Source organism: Mastigoproctus giganteus, chromosome 2 (assembly GCF_048544385.1).
Source record: "Mastigoproctus giganteus isolate SK-2022 chromosome 2, ASM4854438v1, whole genome shotgun sequence".
NCBI lineage: Eukaryota > Metazoa > Arthropoda > Arachnida > Uropygi > Thelyphonidae > Mastigoproctus > Mastigoproctus giganteus.
In genome coordinates, this window is record NC_143576.1 from 258,921,721 (window position 1) to 258,943,017 (window position 21,297).

Here is a 21,297-nt window from a genome sequence, read left to right on the forward strand (position 1 = left end):
ATTGCACAAGGGTTTCTAGGAACACAAGTATCGTGCTATACAAGGACTGACTGTATAAGCTTCTTGTAGAAAAGAATTATAACTGGAAATATAGAAGTTAAATGTAAAATATAATTACCGAAAAATTATAATTTCAAAATGAAGCAATAAATACTTTCTGTGCACTGTCTATTCTGGTTATCAGAGCCCCAAACTATCTCAGTTTAGCATTGGAGAAATATGGTATAATGTTTTGAATAATACTTGATCCAGGTTTCCACATTTTGTCCAGTGCAGTGATTAGCTGCAAATGAATTTACTTCTTTATAATACCATTTTAGGTACACTGTTGCAGGTTTATTTAGAGGGAATGGTTGTGTGAATTTTTTTTTTTTTTTTTTTTTTTTATGGCTGATGCTACATAAGCTCATACGCTTGCTTTCTTGCATCACATGCATCTTTTATCTATTACTATTGTGCCAATTCTGCATGTCAGTCAAATAGTAATGCCTAATGATGCAAGAAAGCAAGCTTATATAGCATCAGCAGGGGGAAAAAAATAATAAAAATTTCACCAGTACCCTCCAAGGATTTGTCTAGTTCTCCCTTGATTTTATTCAACCCATAATTCAATTCACTTCCAAAACAATAGAAAGAATCCTATTCCAACAATCAACTACTGTTGGCTGAAAGTAAACTTGTGCACATCTATCATGCACGTAGTCTTAGTAAGCCTTTCTAGGTGAGAGCACCCTTTTGTTCTCTTCACCAATGTGGTTACAATTCTCTGCACCCATTCCAGCAGATCTACATCCTTCCAAAAGTGAGGCCTCCAGACCTGTATACAGTACTCAAGGTGTGGCCTAACCATGGCCTTATACAAAGGGATAATCACCTCCTTATCCTGCTAGCAAAGTTTTTGTACATCATTGATAAAACCCTATGAGCTGTCTTGGCACATGTTTGCAATGCTCAGAAAATTTCATATCTGACTGCTCAGTTACCCCGAGGTCTTTTTCATTCTCCACCGTCCTGAGTGTAGTACCACAGAGTTTATAAGTTACTCTGAGGTTTCAGCTATCCATGTGCAGCATTTAGCATTTGTCAATGTTAAACTTCAACTGCCATCTCTTAGCTCATTGATCCAATTTTCCCAGACATTGTTGCAGTAGCTCATCCTGATGACTCATTAACCATCCTGGCAACCTTTGTATCAACTACAAACTTAGACATTAAGCCAGATATACCTTCATCAGTATCCTCATTGATAAATATTGAAAAACAACAATGGACCCAGCACTGAACCCTGGGGAATTCCACCGATAACATTAGTCCATGAAGTGCCGTGTCCATTGATAACTACACTGTCTTCTTCCACTTAACCATCCCTTTTCCATAGTAGTAACTTGTCTTTAATGCCATATTGCTCCAGTTTGTACAGCAGTCTTCATGTGCAATAGTATCAGAACCCTTCTTGAAATCTAAGTATATGATATCAAAATTATTTTTTGCATCCAGTTCCTTGATCACTAGGCCTCCATAGCAGAGTGGTCAGGAGCAGGAGTGCAGTAGCACACAGTCTTTGAGTAGACCGGGGTTCAAACCCCTGACTGCTAAATATGGTCGATCTGCCAACCCGTACTGGACAAGTTTTTTTTTTTTTTTTTATAACCTTGATCAGTGCATCATAGTAACTAATCACATTCATTAGACAAGACAACCCCTTGACAAATTCATACTGTGATTGTAGTATAATTGCATGCCTGTTCAAATGGTTCTGCATTACTTCTTTAACCAGTGATTCCATTATTTTCTCTGGAACAGACGTTGAGCTAACAGGTCTGTAATTACTCGTGTTGCCTTTTGATCCACCTTTATGAATTGGGGATATATTCACACTCCTCCAGTCCACATGGACCCCTCCTGAATCCAGCAATGCTCTCATAATTATGGCTAAAGGCTTTCTTACCTCCTTTGCTGCTTCCCTTAATATAAATGGATAAACTACATTTGCCCCAGGTACTTTTTTTATGTCCTCTCTCTCTCTCTCTCTCTCTCTCTCTCTCTCTCTCTCTCTCTCTCTGGCGCCTCTGTAGCCAGGTGGGCAGGAGCAGCAGTGCGTAGCACACGCTTCTTGATTAGATCGGGGTTCAAGCCCGTGACCACCAAATACGGAGGATGCGGAAAGGTCAGGGAATGACCACCGCATATCCCCGGAGCAATATGGCCTTAGTTGCTAATGCTCCTAAAAACCAAATAACAACAACATATCCATTCTCAACAATTTCTCCTCCACTTTCCTTTCAGTTATCGTTTAGGTCGTTTAGCTCACTAGGTCATTTAGCTCGCTCATTAGAGTGATGATGAGAAATGATGGGAAACCCAGAACAGTGTGAAAAGCAGTGTTGCAGATGGTCATCAACATCAGCAGCACTACTATAGGGCTAATTCTAGCACCAAGTCAATGCACTATTCGATGTCTGGTTCTCTTCCAATAGTGAAATAACAAGTTGCTGTTCACTAATGGCACACTCTCAGTCACAGTGAAAGACCCATCAAACAACAATCTTGCGCATGCTTTGTAGACTATTCCAAGATTAGCATTACATCCTCACAAAATCTCTATTTCGATTTATGAACATCACTCCTACATTGTAACCATTCTATTTGAATACCTGCTACAGCACAAGTACTTCACCACTAAATGTATTTCCATATAGCATGTCTGGTGTGAATAAGGCCAGTGGTGCTGCTACATATGTAAACATTCTTAATTTGTTGTCCCTTCTGTGCATAAAGTCTGTTGCCACTTTTTCTCTAAACTTGTGTAGAGAGAGAGAGAGAGAGAGAGAGAGAGAGAGAGAGAGAGAGATTGGCTTTAGTTAATTGTACTTAATCCCAAATAATACAATCCAGATTTTAAATAAGCAAATCTTTCAGTGGGGGGAATTGTATTTCATCCATTTAGATGTTTATTTTTAATGCTTGATTTTATTTTAATAGGATGCTGCTGCTACTTACTATGGTACCCTTCATAGCAAGCATCTGAATCCCATAACTGAAGAACTTGCCACAGAATTAGCAGTCCAGAGTTCCAGCTTAGATGAATTTATGAAAGAAATGCTGTCAAAGGTGTAATTTAATAACTTTAGTTTAACTTCTTAACCGATTTTTCTTCAATGTATGGATAAAGGTAAAATGTATAGGTTATTTCAAAATTACATGGTATAATTGAGTATATTCTATAGCTAAAATTAAGAAAAGTTGCCATCAACATGTTTCAATATGTTTCAAAAATCTCTGTTTCTGAAATATTAAACAGCAATCATAAATTTCAAAACAAAAGGAAGCAAACCTCCAAAAATCATCTAAAGGAAACATTTAAAGCAATTGTTCACAGTAACCTCTATTTTCTTCATTTTAGCATGATAAAGCCACAATTCTTGACATGTATTTATTTTAATGTAATTTCTCAGTTGATCTTGTGATGTAATGTCCATATGCCTGTGTGAGGTCATATAAAACCATGGATTTCATGACCTTGTAACTACAAACACCTGACCTCACTTAAGGGGTGAGGTCAGGTGATCGTATTGGCCATTGTACTGGGTTATTCTGACCAATCCATTGGTTATTTTTAATACTCTGTATTAAAAAGGTCAGAAACATCCAAGGAAAGGTGGGCTGGTGCACTGTCATACATAAACCACATTCTCTGCCAATTTTTCAGTTTTCCAATAGTTTCCATTAATATGTTCCTATAGAAACTAGGCGTGACATTCCTAAGAGCTTTCTAGTTTAAAAAAAAAAAAAAAAAATCATAAATAAAGAAAAATACCAATAAGATTGTCTTCAATAACACCACCCCCAAACATTAAAGGAAATGATATGATGAGTACTGACAATTATATGTAGATTTCCTTTAACTCAAGAATGGCTATTTCAAGAGGTGGGAATTCCAATTTCTTGTAAAATAAAATTCATATATAATCAAAAAATGATTTGAGAAATTATGTAATGCCATTATTTAATTGATTTAAACCTATTATTGATTAACATATATGTAACCTACTTAGCAGTGTGATGCTTAATTGTAACTGGGGGGAAAAAATCCTTTGTTTACACATGTGATGTCTCTAAAAATGCTGTTTTCACAAAACTGTTTGATGTGCATGTGAGAGGAGATGAGAAAACTTGTAACTAGTGCCACTGCATGATTGAGAGTAGAGGCAAAATAGACCAAGTTGTAGATATATACAGTGAGAATATAATTTACTTGTTATCTTAAAAGTAAATGTTAATTAAAAAGACAGTCATTGTAACTGAATAGTTATATTAGTAAATACTAGTAATCCCATGGTAGAGAAATAGCCCTATTAAAAGAAAAGTAAAGAAAATCAATAAAAAGACTGCTGTGAAATGTTGATGAATGGTTCAGTGAATTTGGAATTTGAAAATGTTCTATTTAGACTTTGAAATATCTCTACTAGTGTCTAATGAAAAACAATCCTACGAGTAAGACAAGTTCATTCAAAAGCTTGTTTGAGCCCAGATATGTCATAAGCTAAAATAAAGTTAATTTGGTAATGTTAATATAACCTAAATGTTAATAAAGAAATGTACTGAAAAAGGTAAATAAAAAAAATTAAAATGTGGTAAAGATCAAAAGACTGTCTTTCTGTTTGTGAGAAAAGTATTGTTGATATTACAAAATGCAAGGGTTATTTATAGAAATAAGTTATTATTCAATATATGACTTTTCTTGAAATGCAGTGTAGGAATCAAAGTTAAAAATGAGCTGTTAAATATAAGTTAAGAACAAGCAGCAGATACATTGGGTCATGTTTTGAGATTCTCAAAAGCAGGTTGAGATGCTGAGGCTTTTGCAATTACTAATGACCTAGCACAGATTGTTCATTTACCTACAAGAATACCAGACAATCCTAATCATACAGCCAACACGCTTGATCTTTTTCTCACAAACAACCCTTCTAAGTACACGGTCAAAGTGAGAGGTCCTTTAGGCACTTCAGATCACAACTTGGTGATTGTCTCTTCTCCAATGGAACCTTTTATCTCGTGGCTATTCCCAACCTTGTGTTGTTTGGCATTACAAGAATGCAAAATGGGATGACCTGCGAGACTTCTTTTTCTTGGTCGGATTACTGTTTCAAAACTTCTGATGTTAATGTTTGCTCAGATTGTCAGTGAAATTATTCTTGCAGGAATGGAATCCTTTATCCCACACTCCACTTTAAAATCTCGTCCTTTATCTAAACCTTGGTTTTCCAATAAATGTGCTAAGGCTGTTCAAGAGAAGAATGTTGCATATCGAAATTGGCTTGTTTCTAGTTCTTCAGTTTCATTTTCTGCCTACACCAAAGCTAGCAACAATTGTAAAGCAGTTATTAATGAGTCCAAACTAGAGTTTGAACAGGCTAAGAGTAGAAAACTTGCTTCTTGCCCTAATGGTAGCCAAGCATTCTGGTCTCTTGCCAAAGCTATTGGCCGCAACTTTTGCCTATCTCTGCTCCCACCTCTGTCCAAACCAGATGGTTCTGTTGTCACTTCAGCCAAGGATAAAGCTGACCTGCTAGCATCCCATTTTTCTTCCAGCTCATGTATTAATGATCTTGGTAAAACACTTGCCACCATACCCAACACGCTCCATTTAATGCCTCCTGTGGTCTTCCGTCAAAAGGATGTCAGAAGGATTTTGATGAATCTTGATGCTAAGAAAGCTCCAGGTCCTGATGGTATTTCTGCACTTGTTCTCAAAACCTGTGCTCCTGAACTTGCTCCTATTCTTTGATGCCTTTTTTCACGTTCTTATTCCAAAAGTGTTTTTCCTTCTGCTTGGAAATTTGCTCATATCCAGCCAGTTCCTAAAAAGGGTGACAAATCCCTCCCATCCAATTATCGTCCCATTGCAATTACTTCTACTCTTTCTAAAGTAATGGAGAAATCAATTAACCGCCAACTCTTAAACTACCTAGATACCTTCCATCTGATCAAAGATCTCCAGTATGGATTCCGTCAGTGTCAATCCACTGGTATGTTCTGGCTTATGTTACCCATTTATGGACTAATTCAATGGAAAGGTTCTGTGAAACACAAGTAGTTACCCTTGACATCTCGAAAGGCTTTCGATCGTGTTTGGCATAAAAGTCTTCTAAACAAGCTTCCATATTATGGTTTGCCAACTGTTTTTAGTAATTGGTTATCCAGTTTTCTCTCTGATCGCTCACTGAAGGTGATGGTAGATGGCTCTGTTTTCTAACTTCTCCACTAATGCTGGTGTCCCCCAAGGTTCAGTTCTTTCCCCAACTCTTTTCCTCTTGTATATTAATAACCTTCTTCAATTGACTGGAAATACTATCCATAGTTTTGCCGATGACAGCACATTGCATTCCACTTTCTATTTTAAGAAACCTTGCCCTGCTCAATCAACTTCAACTTCTCGAAAATCTGCTACCAATTCCTTAAATGCCGATCTTCGGGTAATTCTCCAGTGGGGCAAAGACAACTTAGTTGATTTGAACCCTTCTAAAACGCAGTCTTGTCTAATATCTCGAAAAAAGGATTCTTCTGCTCCTATGCTTATCTTTAGTGACACTCTGATTTCTAGGCAAAATAATATATCTCTTTTGGGGATTACCCTGACTTCTAATCTCTCTTGGCACAAGCACATTACAAATATTGCTTCTTCTGCATCTAAAAAACTTGGTTTTCTCTTTCGCTCTTGGTGTTAATTTTCTTCCGAACAGTTGCTCACTCTGTATAAATCACAAATCTGCCCTGCCATGGAATATTGTTCCCAAATCTGGGGTGGTGCCCCCCAAAACTTCCTTCAGGCTTCTTGATTCCATTCAGAAGAGGGCAGTTAGGTTAATTAATGATTCATCTCTAACAAAGTCTCTCCACTCGCTTTCTCATAGACATACTGTTTCTGCTGCATGCTGGATAGGTGGAATAGGACCAGGGTATGTCTGCCAGGGGCAAAGGTTGATGACGTTGTAGAGTGGATATCATCTTTTAAGGGCACAAAAGGTGATATAGTTGTACACGTTGGCACTAATGATATTAAGAGTAGGAGACCGGCGGAATTACTTAGCAAGTACAGGTCACTGTTGAAAAAAGCCGTGAATTAGGGTTGAACTTGAAAGTGTCTGCAATTCTGCCCAGACACGATAGGAGGGAGTATATGATGAGAGCCTTGTCGATCAATTCGGCCCTGGAGGGATTGTGCAAGGCTCAAGGGGTAGAATTTTTTTCAGCCTGGACTGTACTTGTTAACAGGAGAGATTGCTTCTACAGGGATGGGATACACTTAAATAGAAAGGGTGCAAGAATTTTTGCCGATGCTGTCGAGGCAGTGTTAGGTGGGTCGGAAAACTGCTAGTTGGGGGGGATACAAGGACTAATAGATTAACAGTAGCCACTGGCAGAGGTGGAAGTGATTCTTGCACTGCTTCTATTCAAATGAGCAGAAGTCTGAAAAACAAGATGCAGGATATTTCAGAGACTGCTGGTAGTCATTGCGTTACAAGTAAACACATGGGTTGTGTTAGGGTAGCTAAGAATAGAAACAGGTGCATGTATACCTGCGTGTACACCAATGCTAGGAGTTTGGTAAATAAATTTGATGAATTTGAGGTATTGCTCAAAACATCAAAGGCAGATATTGTTGGGATATCAGAGACGTGGTGTCACACAGATATAAGTAATGCGGAACTGGAATTTGGGGAATACAATGTATATAGAAAGGATAGACAGGACAGGAAGGGAGGAGGGGTTATGCTATTAATTAAGAAACACATAAAGTCAAAGGAAGTGAAGCCAGTTGACATCGATGGACAGGGCAGTGTCGAGTCAGTTTGGTGTGACATAAGCATAGTGAAATCAAAATTGAGAGTAGGAGTGTGCTATAGGCCTAATGACTCTGATGAGTATAATAATATATTGTACAGGGAAATAGAGTGGGCCAGTAAATCAGAGAGTCTTATAATGGGGGATTTTAATTTCCCAGATATTGACTGGAATTTGTGGGTTGGTCACTCGCACACTAGCAAGGCTTTTGTGGATTTATTGGATGATTGTTTTCTACATCAGCATGTTCGTGAGGCAACAAGAGGGAGCAATACTCTTGATCTGATTATCAGTAGTGATTCTTCATGCATTAAGAACCTGCAGATAAATGAACCACTAGGTGGCAGTGATCACAGTGTGTTGAAGTGGGATTTACTCAAGGAGGTAACTACCATCAGAGGTAAAGGGAAGGGTTTTTGTTTTCGTAAAGGCGACTATGATGGTCTGAGACAGTATTTAAATTCTATACAGTGGGACCAACTGATGATGTTACCAACAGCAAACTCAAAATGGGAAGCATTCAAGGAACTAATCTTGGTGGCTACCAGGCTTTACATACCAACTAAGAAATATTGTTCAAGGTTTAGGCCTAAATGGTTGTCAGATGGACTAATGAGACATGTGGCAGAGAAGAAAAATGCATGGGATACATACAAATTAATGGGTGACATGGAAGCCTATGATAGATATAAGTTGGTCTGTAACCAAGTCACAAAGGAGATTAGGCAGGCAAAGGCAGACTACGAAAAATCCTTGGCAAAGGATGCAAAGAAAAACAGAAAGGAGTTCTTTACATACTTGAACTCGAGAAGGAAAGGGATGAATCAGATTGGTCCACTGGATATTGATGGTTCAACAGTTGAGGATCCTGCTCAGGTGGCTAACAATCTAAACGAGTATTTTGCATCTACATTCACGCATGAGGAGTTATTCAGGAAGGAGAATGATGTAGGTAAAGTAAACATTGGCAGTGAGCTGGATGATTTTGTAATAACTGAGAGGAAAGTGGAGGAGAGATTGTTGAGGATAAACATAAAAAAGGCACCTGGGGTGGATGGGATCTATCCAGTTATATTAAAGGAGGCAGCAAAGGAAGTATGCAAACCCCTAGCCATAATTATGAGAGCTTCTTTGGACTCAGGGGAGGTACCCATAGACTGGAGATGTGCAAATGTAACCCCAATTCACAAAGGAGGATCAAAGGCTGACACAAGTAATTATAGACCTGTTAGTTTAACTTCTGTTCCAGGTAAATTAATGGAGGCACTGGTTAAAGAAGCACTGCAGGATCATCTAGACAAGAATTCAGTTATAGCTCAGACGCAGCATGGTTTTGTTAAGGGCAGGTCTTGCCTGACCAATTTGATTGGATACTATGATGTAGTCACAAAAGAACTGGATGCAGGGAATAACTTTGATATTATATATTTGGATCTTAGAAAGGCTTTTGATACTGTTGCACATGGAAGACTGCTGCACAAATTGGAGCAGTGTGGCATTGGAGGCAAATTGCTGCTATGGATAAGGGGATGGTTGAGTGGCAGAAGACAGAGAGTGGTAATCAATGGACACTGCTCAACGTGGACTAATGTTATTAGTGGAGTTCCTCAAGGTTCAGTGTTGGGTCCATTGTTGTTTTCGGTGTTTATGAATGATATTGATGATGGGATATCAAGTTTAATGTCTAAGTTTGCAGATGATACAAAGGTTGGCAGGGTCGTTAAGGACACTACTGACGCTATGCTGCTGCAACAGGATCTGGAAAGGTTGAACAGATGGGCTGAGAGGTGGCAAATGAAGTTTAACATTGACAAATGTAAAGTACTACATATGGGTAACAGTAACCCCAGAGCAATGTATCAACTCTGCGGTACTACACTGACAGTGGTGGAGAATGAAAAGGACCTGGGGGTAATTGTGCAGGCAGATATGAAGTTCTCTGAGCAGTGCAGACGAGCTGCAAGAGTAGCTCATGGTGTCTTGTCAATGATATACAGGAATTTTTCTAGCAGGGATAAGGAGGTGATTATTCCCTTGTATAAGGCAATGGTTAGGCCACATCTTGAGTACTGTATACAGGTCTGGAGGCCTCATTTCAAGAAGGATGTAGAGCTGCTGGAACGGGTACAGAGAAGGGCAACAAGATTAGTAAATGGAACAAATGGTTGCTCTTACGAAGAAAGGCTTAAGTTTTGCAAATTACAGAGTCTGGAGACTAGGCACCGGCGAGGTGATCTGATAGAGGTGTATAAGGCTTTGAATGGTTTGAGCATGCTCAATGCCAATGGGATTCTTCATCTTTCTCAGAATAATCACCTCAGAGGGCATAAATTCAAATTGAGGAAGGACGGATGTCGGATAGATGTGCGGAAATTTGCCTTTGGCCAGCGGGTGGTTGGTTGGTGGAACCGACTTCCATCACTTGTTGTTGAAGTTGATAGCCTAAACAAATTTAAAGCACAACTGGACAGGTATTTCGAACGAACGGAGGGGTGAAATGGGAGAGGGTTTTTTTTTTTTTTTTTTTTGGCTGATGCTGAATAAGCTTGCTTTCTTGCATCATATGCCTCTACTAATGCTAATGCCTCTTCTACAGATACTTCCATGGGCACTGTTCTTCTGAATCGGCTTCTATAATTCCCACTCTCTTTCAAAACTGTCCGAACACGTGCCACCACCAGCCAACATCCTTTTACTGTCCAACTTCAAACCCACAGAACCAACTTTTCATCTTCCTCATTTATTCATTCAACTGTCGTTCTCTGGAACAACCTTCCTTCATATGTATTTCCCGAAAATTACAATCTACAGAAGTTCAAGTCCAATGTCAACAAATATCTTCTTTTGTCTTCTCAACCTCCAACCTAAGCACGGTACTAAGTACTATAGGTTCTAATACCTCTCGTGTTTGGGGTTCACATAAAAAAAATATATATATATATATATATATATATTTCCAAGTATGAAAAAGCAAATATTAAATGTTATAATAAATATAAATATTATAATAAATATTAAGTAGTCACATAACCAATTAATGCCATCTAGGACGATTAAACATTACATCGGTCTGTATAAATATGAGTTAAGTTGATAGTGGTAGGAGTTTTTAAAGTTAATTCTAGCTTATCAGACAAACCATAAACCATGGCGGGTACCAAACGTGACCTGGAAAAAAATATAAAAATACCATAAAAAAGTTAATTATTGCAATAAGATACATTGAAAGGGACTTTTTCGAGGACTAACCCTTTCAATGTATCAACCATAATTAACGAGCTATCCGTTTCTGTAGTCATCGTCCAGCATAACTATGTCCAAATATATGTAAAAAGGTAGTAAGTTAGAGCCAAAAAGTAGTGATGAGAATAAAAATTTTTTGTTAATTAATTCCAAATTTCGCAGTAAGCTGGCAAGATGACTGTTAGCCCGACGGATAGCCAAAATTAAATTAAAATTATAGAAAGAGCTATAATTATTGTTAGGCATATGTGTGTAGTAAATCCAGTCACGGTAGTCTAAGCAAAAATAAAATTGTGAGCTATGGCTAACCAAGGCGAACGGAAAAAGGTATAAGAATAGATATAGTACCTCAATTCCCCTCGAATACTCTAATAGTTCATGAGGTATGAAAAATATAGGGATAAGAAAGTGAAAGTTAAACAGCAAAGAAAAAGCAAAATAATGAACATAGGATGTAACCTTATAGTAAGGTATCCTGGTTAGAGTGCTTTAAGATTAATAAAAATAATATATTAATTTAAGATAAAAATAATTTAAGATTAAAATAAGCATGCTTACCACCGTATCGCCAAGGTACTAGAAAACCACGTGTATAGGCACGTGTAGCATATATAACTACCGATCGTAGCCCCCCCCCTAGGAAATGTAATGGTTAAGTTAGGTGATAAAATAAAATAATTACATACAGTGCCCTCTGCTGTTTATTAAAAACCTGTATAATATTACACATAGAAAAGCCGTCAAATAAGTATCTCTCTCGAAGTAATAGTAGAAGTTTACAGAATAAGTTCCTACCCATGGAGCAAATATAGGTACACGTTTTTAATGCGAGTAAGCTATATGTAACTTACTCTATGGGCAGTGCCTACTATTTACATAATTACATATCCAACAAAATTTATCTAAGCCAAAGAAACACCTACGAAAAATTTATTAAGGCTATGTTATTTTAGCGCCTGTTTAGGACTTTATCTATAATACTCTGTGCGTTAAGGTTATAATTCCCCTTGTTGTTTGCTATCAATATAGCTTTATACATATATCTTGAAATTATGTGGTGTGGGAAGTGATTTTTTAAAAGTTTGGATCTGAATTCAATGAGTGCATCTATAATATAATCGGTCTGGTTACATATGTGTATTCTTCTGATGCTTTGTGCGATTAGGGAATTTCCAGCTGCTGTGTTGCATGATTTTTTTTATTTAGGTGTTACCTAAATAAAATTTTATTATTTTTTTTTAATTTGTGTTACCTGAATTAAACTAATATACAAGTAACGTTTCAAGTATCTTGACGATACCCATTATCGGACCACTCAGTCTGAGTGTCTGGCAGGAGACATCGGTCAGCAGCAAGGTCTGATGATGGGTATCGACAAGATAACTGAAATGTATTATAACTTAAAAGGATAGAAACCACATAATGTCCCTCCCTAACCATATTAGTTGGCATATATGTTTTATACTGTTTAAAGCTCATTTTCAGTCATAATTTATGACAAATTTTAACTCAAAAATGTTCTGCGATTTTACAGTTTTGCAATTTTATTAATGTTTAATAGCTCATAAATAAAGATTTCTCTTGAATCTTATGTTTATAGGAGTTTTCTTATTTTTAGCTACAGAATATACTCCTATATTTGTTACATGTAATTCTGAGTTATAGATGTGAAAATGCTATCTTAAGAAAATTGTTTTTAATTTTTATGGAATAGAGAAGGGGGCAGTTATTTTTTGCTTTAGTTAGACTTACTAAATATTATTTTTTTTTTTTTTTTGGTTTTTTTTTTTTTTTTTTGTAGCAGCAGAAAAAAATGTTAGGGGAACAAAAAGTAAAATTATGCTGCAAACACAGATCTGGTGTTTGCAGAGCAATATTTAAACTGCTCTGCAAACACAGAGCAGTTTGAATATATATATATATATATATATATATATATATATATATATATATATTTAAACCTTAGCAGTTTAAATTTATTCAACCTATCAACTTCCACAACAACAGATGGAAGTTTGTTCCAGCAATTTACCACCCATTGGCTAAAGGCAAATTTCCGCACATCAATTCTACATTTCTTTTCTTAATTTGTATTTATGCCCCCTTAGGTTCGTAATCTGAACAAGTGGAAGGATCCCATCAGAATTCAGTGTGCTCAACCCATTCAAGGCCTTATACACCTCAATCAGATCACCGTGCAGGTACCTTGTCTCCAGCCACTGCAATTTGCAGAAGTTAAGCCTCTCTTGGTAAGCAGGTCCCTTCATTCCCCTCACTAATCTTGTTGCCGTTCTCTGTACATGCTCAAGTAAATCTACATCCTTCCTAAAATGAGGCCTCCAGACCTGTACGCAGTACTCAAGGCGTGGCCTGACCATTGCCTTATACAGAGGGATAATCACCTCCTTTTCCCTGCTAGCAAAATTTCTATATATCATTGACAAAACCCCATGACCTGCCCTGGCAGCCTGTCTGCATTGCTCAGAAAACCTCATGTCTGACTGCACAATTACTCCCAGGTCTTTCATTTTCTACCACCTTAAGTGTAGTACCACACAGTTGGTACGTTTCTCTGAGGTTATGGAAGCAAAAACCCTTTTCTTTACCCCTGATGATAATTAAATCTTTAAGTAAATCCCATATCAGTACAGTGTGATTTGCAGAGGCTTAAGTTCTGCAAATTTCAGTGGCTGGAGACTAGGCACCTTGCGGTGATCTGATTGAGCTTTATAAGGCCTTGAATGGGTTGAGCACGCTGAATTCTGATGGGATCCTTCCACTTGTTCAGATTACGATCCTAAGGGGGCATAAATTCAAATTAAGAAAAGACAGATGTAGAATAGATGTGCGGAAATTTGCTTTTAGCCAGTGGGTGGTTAATTGCTGGAACAAACTTCCATCTGCCCTTGTGGAAGTTGATAGGTTAAATAAATTTAAGAAGGGACTGGCATTTAGAGGGAATGGTGTTTTTTTTTTTTTTTTTACTGATGCTGCATAAGCTCATACACTTGCTTTCTTGCATCACATGCCACTACTACTAACGAACACTGTTTTAGAGCTCTACCCTCAATGTAAGGAAGATTGGATCTAGCCATGATGTTCATATAAACTCAAAAGTCATCAGTCATACTGCATGAGGGAAGAAATGGGGAAGGGTTGACCGGAACTTAGCTCTGGAGGCTAATCGTGGGTTCTACCATTTCAGGCCTCCAATAAGCAAAGTGGTGGTATTGCACTGGCTGATGAGAGTCATCTATCACCTAGTATTACCTGGTAACACAGAGGGGTGGTATACCTCCATGTGGTGTGGGCACCGCACTTCGACCCCTGCTTACATTTATTCACACCTGGGTGGTCACCCACCATGTACTTGTGCATGGAGGTTATACCTAGGATTACTAACAGTCCCACCATCATGAAGGTGCAAACAGAGGATTTGGCTGTCACAGACTGTCCAGACTTAACCTGAAACTGGGTCCACTTAACTTGAATATCATCCGAATATCAGTTCCATCAGCGTTTTAGACTCCCAGGTAGCAAGTAGAGCTTGTCTGGCATATCTGAGAGAATGTCTGTGACAACCTCAGGAACCATATAATAATTGTATTCAGTAAAAACATGTTCTTCAGAGCAGACTGCATATGTACAATAAAAACATTCAAATGTGTAAAGTAAAATAGCCCTGAACCATCACAATTTTGCAGATGATACAAAGGTTGCCAGGATGGTTAATGACAGTACTAAAGGTATGTTACTGTATCCAAGACCTTGATAAATTTGCCAGATTTCCCTTTATTTTAGGAAGGATATGGATCTGTTGGAATTGGGTACAGAGAGCATTGAGACTAGTGAGAAGAATGAAAGGGTTCTTTTACCAGGAAAGGCTTTAGTTTTGCAAATTGCATTGTCTGGAGACTCTAGTTACTTGCAGAGAGAGATCTGATTGAGAAGTTTAAGGCGTTGAATGGATTGAGTAAGCTAAATACTGATGGAATCCTTCTCCTGCTCAGACTACACACAAGCAATCATAAATTCAAATTGAAGGATGGTTGTAGGATAGATGTGTGGAAATTTACCTTCAGCCAGCAGGTGATTGATTGTTGAAACAAACTTATCTGTGTTGTAGAATGGGTAGTTTCAAAATAAAAGAACTAGACAAATCAGTAGCGGGGAAGGAGGGGATTGACAAGTGATTTGTGGAGGTTTTATTATTATTATTATTTTTTTATTTATTTTTTTTTTTTGCTGGTGCTGTCATAAGTTTTCTTGCATCATTTGCCACTACTAATACTGAATTGCTTTGAAATAAGCAGATAGGAAACAATTTTAGAGATTACAGAATACTTTTAGATTAAAATCATTACCTCTCCCTATCCTTTTAGCAGTTCCATTAAATGATTCTACATTTCCACTGTTTCTACTTATGATTTATATTGTATTATTAATTCAGGCCTTGGCAAGACTGCAAACGTGTATTTGAACTTAAGCTTATTGTTGATACTTCTTATATTCGGATGAAAGAATTTGTAGCTAAAGGAAGTTATAACAGTTGGGTTGGTTGTCTTAAAGCTTGATCCACAGGATGATCATTCTATTCAAATATGATTGGAACCAGAGAATGTGGTATACAAACAATATCGGTATCTGAAGACAGCTGTATGAATTCATAGAAACTAATTAATGGTTCAGCAGCAAACTTCTTATTCTTGTTCTGGCTCTTTTACTTTCATAGTTGAATGAAAAGCGAGTTGATAATCTAGTCAATTGTTTGCACTGTTGTAGCCAATTAGAAGTTTCTTAGAATATCATAATGTTTGTAATTGATATATTAGCTTGCCAATGAGTAAATTCTAAAAATTTCCACTCCAACATTATATTCTCACAGTGTCTTAGAATTACCACTATTTGCAATAACTACAGTCTAGTGATCAACAATTTCAGAAAATTCTATCACAAATTGATTGATAATCTTTTTCCTATAACTTACCTGCACTTTCATTTTCATTAAGCTGTTAATATTAACCATAAAAATCTATTTTCAGATTAGTTTAGTCTTAATCAAATCATTAACTAATTAACCCATTAGTTCTTGTTCTGGCTCTTTTACTTTCATAGTTGAATGACAAGTGAGTTGATAATCTAGTGAAAATACGGTGAAAAACATTTATCTATGATTGCTACTTTCAGGATGCTTTTACATGTAAAAATGAACACTTTTGGGAGGGTCTCTCTCTCTCTCTCCCCCCCCTTCCCCTCTTAAATATTTTGATTTATATTGTCTTGTTATAATATCTTTTCAATGTGATATTTCACACAATATGGCCCCGGTGCTTATTGGGTGTCAGTCTAAACTATTTATTAAGTTTTCAAAATTTTTCGTGTTTTTTTTTTTTTTTTTTTTTTTTTTCCCACATTTTTGGCATTGAGGTCGCCTTCACATACATTCATATGTAGTCAGTTCTTTAGCCCTAATTATCCATTTCTCCTTATTTTCTTAGCAGGCTCAATGCTGATGGGATCCCTCCTCTTGCTCAGATTACAAACGTGAGGGGGGCATAAACTGAAATTGAGGAAAGACAGTTGTTGAATATATGTGGAAATTTGCCTTTAGCCAGTGGATAGTTGATTGCCAGGACAAACTTCCATCTGTTGTTGTGGGAGTTGATAGCTTAAATAAATTCAAATCAAAAGTGGACAAACTTTTGGAGCAAATGATGAGTGAAATGGGAAGGGTTTTTTTTTTTTTTTTTTTTGGCTGTTGCTGTATAAGCTTGGTTTCTTGCATCATATGCCTCTACTAATGCTAATATCCTCCTTTAATTTTATTATTTCATATATATATATATATATATATATATATTTCCTATATTTAGATATAATTCTATTTTGCCATGGCATGGTGTGTTAGAAACAGAAGACACTATATTGTCATTGACACTTGAAAAACGACACTAGGCTTATTTCTATATATGTATTATTATTATTATTCCCCCCACTCTTCTTTTACACTTTACTTATTTCTCTTATCTCTACTACTTTTATTTACTTACTTATATAAATATTTAAGGTTAAAATGAATTAGTGAGAGAAAGAGCTAACAGATGGAAGTGTAAAGAACACAAGGTTCCAAAACTAGTATGGAAAGGAAGGAAGTGAAAAAAACAAATTAATGAATTCCCTCACTCAGAGAGATACGACCAAATCCAATGCACTACGGAATCGAAAGCCCCAACCCGACCCCGAAACACATCAAACCACCTCAGCAAGACCATGAGTGCGAGAAGACATTGTGTCATAATAAATAGTTAAAACTGGTTCTGATAATAAATAATTAAAATCACTATTAAAAGGTTAAAACTATTAAAATTAAATGGATTAAAAGTTACGATTTGGATGAATACTCAAATTAAACGAAATGAACAGCTGTTTCCTTTCCTTAAAGGATTGACCGGAAGCATTCCACGAAAAAGATTGAGGTAATCTCTTACTTTTTAATATATTAAAAAAATCGTGGAAATTATTGAGCTCTGTAGCTCTGAATTTTTTACTAATTCTTATGTAAATTGAGGAAGAAGAATAAGTAGGCATATGGTTATGAAAGGAAATAAAGCACAGAAAGGAAAGAGAAAAGTGATGAATAAAATGAGGCGAAGATAGCATAGAGGAAAGGAAAGTAATAGTGTCCACATTGCCATCATGTTACCCTAATAGCTCTGTCAAGGAATAATGAAGGGTAGGAAGTGGAAAGATATAAAAAGAGAAGAATTTTTAAAATACTTGGGCATTTGCCATAACTTTCATAACATAATTAGCCACTACCTCCATATTTTGTACTACTTTAACTCATTTCATCCAAACTTTACACAGTCTACAAATATGCTCCAAAATAAAAGAACACACAAACTTCTGTGTGATTCTTCATTTTTGTTTGTTGACACACTTTTATAAAAAAAGGTTGTCAAAGTATAAATTGTGTGTGATGTGCTCAACCAATGTCTAAATTAAAATCATCTTTAGACCACAAAAATTATTGCTGAATGCAACAAGTAAAAATGTGTTAATTAATATTTGTTAAAATAACAAACATTAGGTTGTTAATTTATTTCTATTTTTATACATTTGCTTGGTTATTTAAGTTGAATTATAATTTATTTTAATTTCTGTCTTGCTTTTTATTCTGAGTTAGTAGTTTATTTTGCTTAGATCCATCATTCAGTTCTTATCTACAGTTGAAATTTACATTTTGTCTTTTGGTTTGCTTAAGCTCTTTCTGGGTTACAAGTTATTAACCATGCTTATGATATGCTTTGTTCAAGCTGTCTTTAGTTTACATCATTGCATCTGTGGCTTCTTTGCTGCTAATAGTATGCCATTACAGAAGTGCTAGCCTTGAAAATTTTCAATGTAGCAGATGCCCTGTGATCAAGTTATTATAGTTTTCTTTTCCCCTTTTGTTATTTTTCTTAGTAGATCTCTTTTTTTTTTTTTTTTCACTTTTAGTGTGGTGTGAGGAGGGATTACTAGTGTTGTCATACTGCAGTTGTACCTTAGGTACAGGATCCCACTGTTTTCTTGTGTGAGTGCAGGTTTGGTTTGGTTTTTTGGTTTGGTTCTGTTTGGTTTTTATTTCGTAATTTTATAGTTTAAATTAATTGCTGATTTGTTTATAAATAAAACAACCAAAAAAAAAAAATAATAAATAACGGAAACTCATTCCAGTCTTGCCTCTCTCCCGCTCTTGAATTGGAGATTTTTTTGGGGTTGCATTTATTGAGCATGATTTCACAGTTGCACCTGAAATATAAACTCCTAATAATTTCTTATTGTCTAATCATATTAGAATTGCCATTAGTAGAGGCATACGATGCAAGAAAGCAAGCTTATACAGCATCAGCCAAAAAAAAAATGCACCCTCCACATTTCACCTATTAATTCACTCAAAAGTTTGTTCAGTTCTTCCTTGTATTTATTTGAGCTATCAACCATGACCGATGGAAGTTTGTTCCAACAATCAACCAGAGAGTGGTTGATTTCTGGAACAAACCTAGAGCCTATTTTGAAAGGGAATTTCAGGAGTTATGATGGCGACAAAATTTTACAATATTATTTAGGGATAGGTCATCACAGTCCCCAATGTATAAGGCAATTGTAAGCTGCATTTGGAATACTGCATCCAAGTATAGATACCTCATCTGAAAAAAAGACATTGAGCTTCTTGAAAGTGTCCAAAGACAGGCAACTCACATGGTGAGATTGGCAAAAGGATGACTTATAAGGAAAGACTTTGATTATTCGGGCTACAGAGCTTGGCAACCAGACACCGTAGAGGTGACCTCATTGAGGTTTATAAGGCTATAAGAGGAGTTGGTAAAATAAATGAAGGCAGAATTTTCACTGTTATAAATAATTCCAGAACCCGGGGCCATAAATTCAAATTTCAGGGGAAGAGGTTTAGACTAGATTGTAGGAAGTTTTTTTTTTCTTTTAGCCAGTGAGTTGATTACTGTAACAAGTTGCTTCTGCATTTAGTTGAAGCTGACAGTGCAAAGAAATTCAAAGGTCAACTGGATAGTTACCTGCATGAGGAGGGAAGTTCATAATTTTTATTTGCTTATCTGCTTTTTTTTTTCTCCTCTCTCACACCAGTACAATAAAAGCCTATGGTGTCCTTGTATTACATAGTATAATACTAAAATTTGCAAATAAACAACTTGTTCCTTTGAGAATTGAATTCTATAACATTGGTTCATTTACTTGATTCAACAGTGAATGAACCAATATCATTAAATTTAAAACATTTTTCTGTAGAATGAAGAATAAAAAGCAATGTAATGCTCAGGAATTGTGTAATTTTAAGTTCCATACAAATTTAAAATTCCCTTCATTTATTGTCAAAAAGGGGGAGGGAGAGAAAGAACCTGATCTCTTTGATAGAAGAGATCAGGTTCTTTCCCTGATCTCTTTGATAGAAATAAATTTTTATTCACTTCATGGGTTTCTTTTAAGTGCTTTGTCAGTGTTTCTGAACTGTTTGCATATCAGAGATTTTGAACCTAAATATCATGTCTATCTTAATTATAACTGTTGTAATTTGAGAGCTGTTGTAAAGAGGTTTTTTTTTTTTTTTTTTAATCCCTTAAATCACCAACAGAATATGATATGCTAAAGTTTTCTCATTTTATCTTTTCAAAAAAAAGCAAAATGAGTTCTTTTTCAAATTTTCTTTGAACTGAGCACATGTTTTCATTTAGTTGGTTCATGTGTGTAAATTAGAATGTAACTGTTACAGCTTAACCATGCATGCATTAATGAATATTAAACTTCATGTGTTTTGATATTTTGCATTCTTCACTAATTTATGTACTCCATCTGAAACTAAAGTTTCAGAAAAATATTTTCATTTAATTTTCTGAAACAGAACTCTGATTGCAGGTTGAGGCTGTGAAACTTGTATGCCAGAATCACACAGCGGAACAAATGCATTCATTGAATGATCTCTGCAAAGATGTTGGTATTCTTATTGAGAAGCAAGATACATGTTTTACAAAAGTAGGCCTGGATGCATCTAATGCATCATTTAAAAACTCTGAATTTTGCAAGGTAGGTTTTTTTTTAACACTGTTTCATGAAAGTTTTCTAGCATAGTAGAAGCATGATGCTGAATTATAATACACAATTTCAGCTATTAAAACTTCAGCAAAAATCTCATGTACTTGATTTATTAATCTCCGATGTGAGCACAGAATTCCTCAGCAATTAGTTTTTTCCCCCTTCAACATAATGTATAAAATTTAAGTAGTGAATGGAGTGACAGTGGCAATAGGCTGCCTAAACAGAAGTAACTGTAGCATTGGGATGCAGTTTGTGATTGATGTTTTATAAAAAGGTATAAAATAGATAATTTAGGATTTTATAAAATTATTTTTAGTTTGAAATTTAATGCTGAATGATACTTTTAAAACTCAAGATTTAAAAAATATATATAAAGTAATTATCCTTCTTTTCTTTCAGTCCACATCCCCCCCCCCCTTTTTTTTTTTTTAACTCAAATTTGGCCCTGTATTTGCAGGATCCTGATTTTCTACCTCAGTTTTTTTTACTAATGCAGCTAATGAGTTTACATTGTTTTTTCATATTATGAATGAATTACTTGGGCTTGGGAGAGAGTTGAGTTTTGCTTCCTGAGATGGATTCACCCTGTGAAAC

The 21,297-nt window shown here is 36.1% G+C and overlaps 1 protein-coding gene across 1 annotated transcript in view; it reads left to right on the forward strand.

The window, feature by feature from the left end:
- Positions 1–21,297, forward strand: part of LOC150090420 (kinesin-like protein KIF11-B) — a 336,901-nt gene that overhangs the window by 255,690 nt on the left and 59,914 nt on the right. Inside the window, exons 16-17 of the mRNA XM_090390308.1 lie at positions 2,983–3,111; positions 20,524–20,691. Of these exons, the coding sequence (XP_090246434.1) occupies positions 2,983–3,111; positions 20,524–20,691 (297 nt within the window). The remainder of the gene's footprint in view (positions 1–2,982; positions 3,112–20,523; positions 20,692–21,297) is intronic.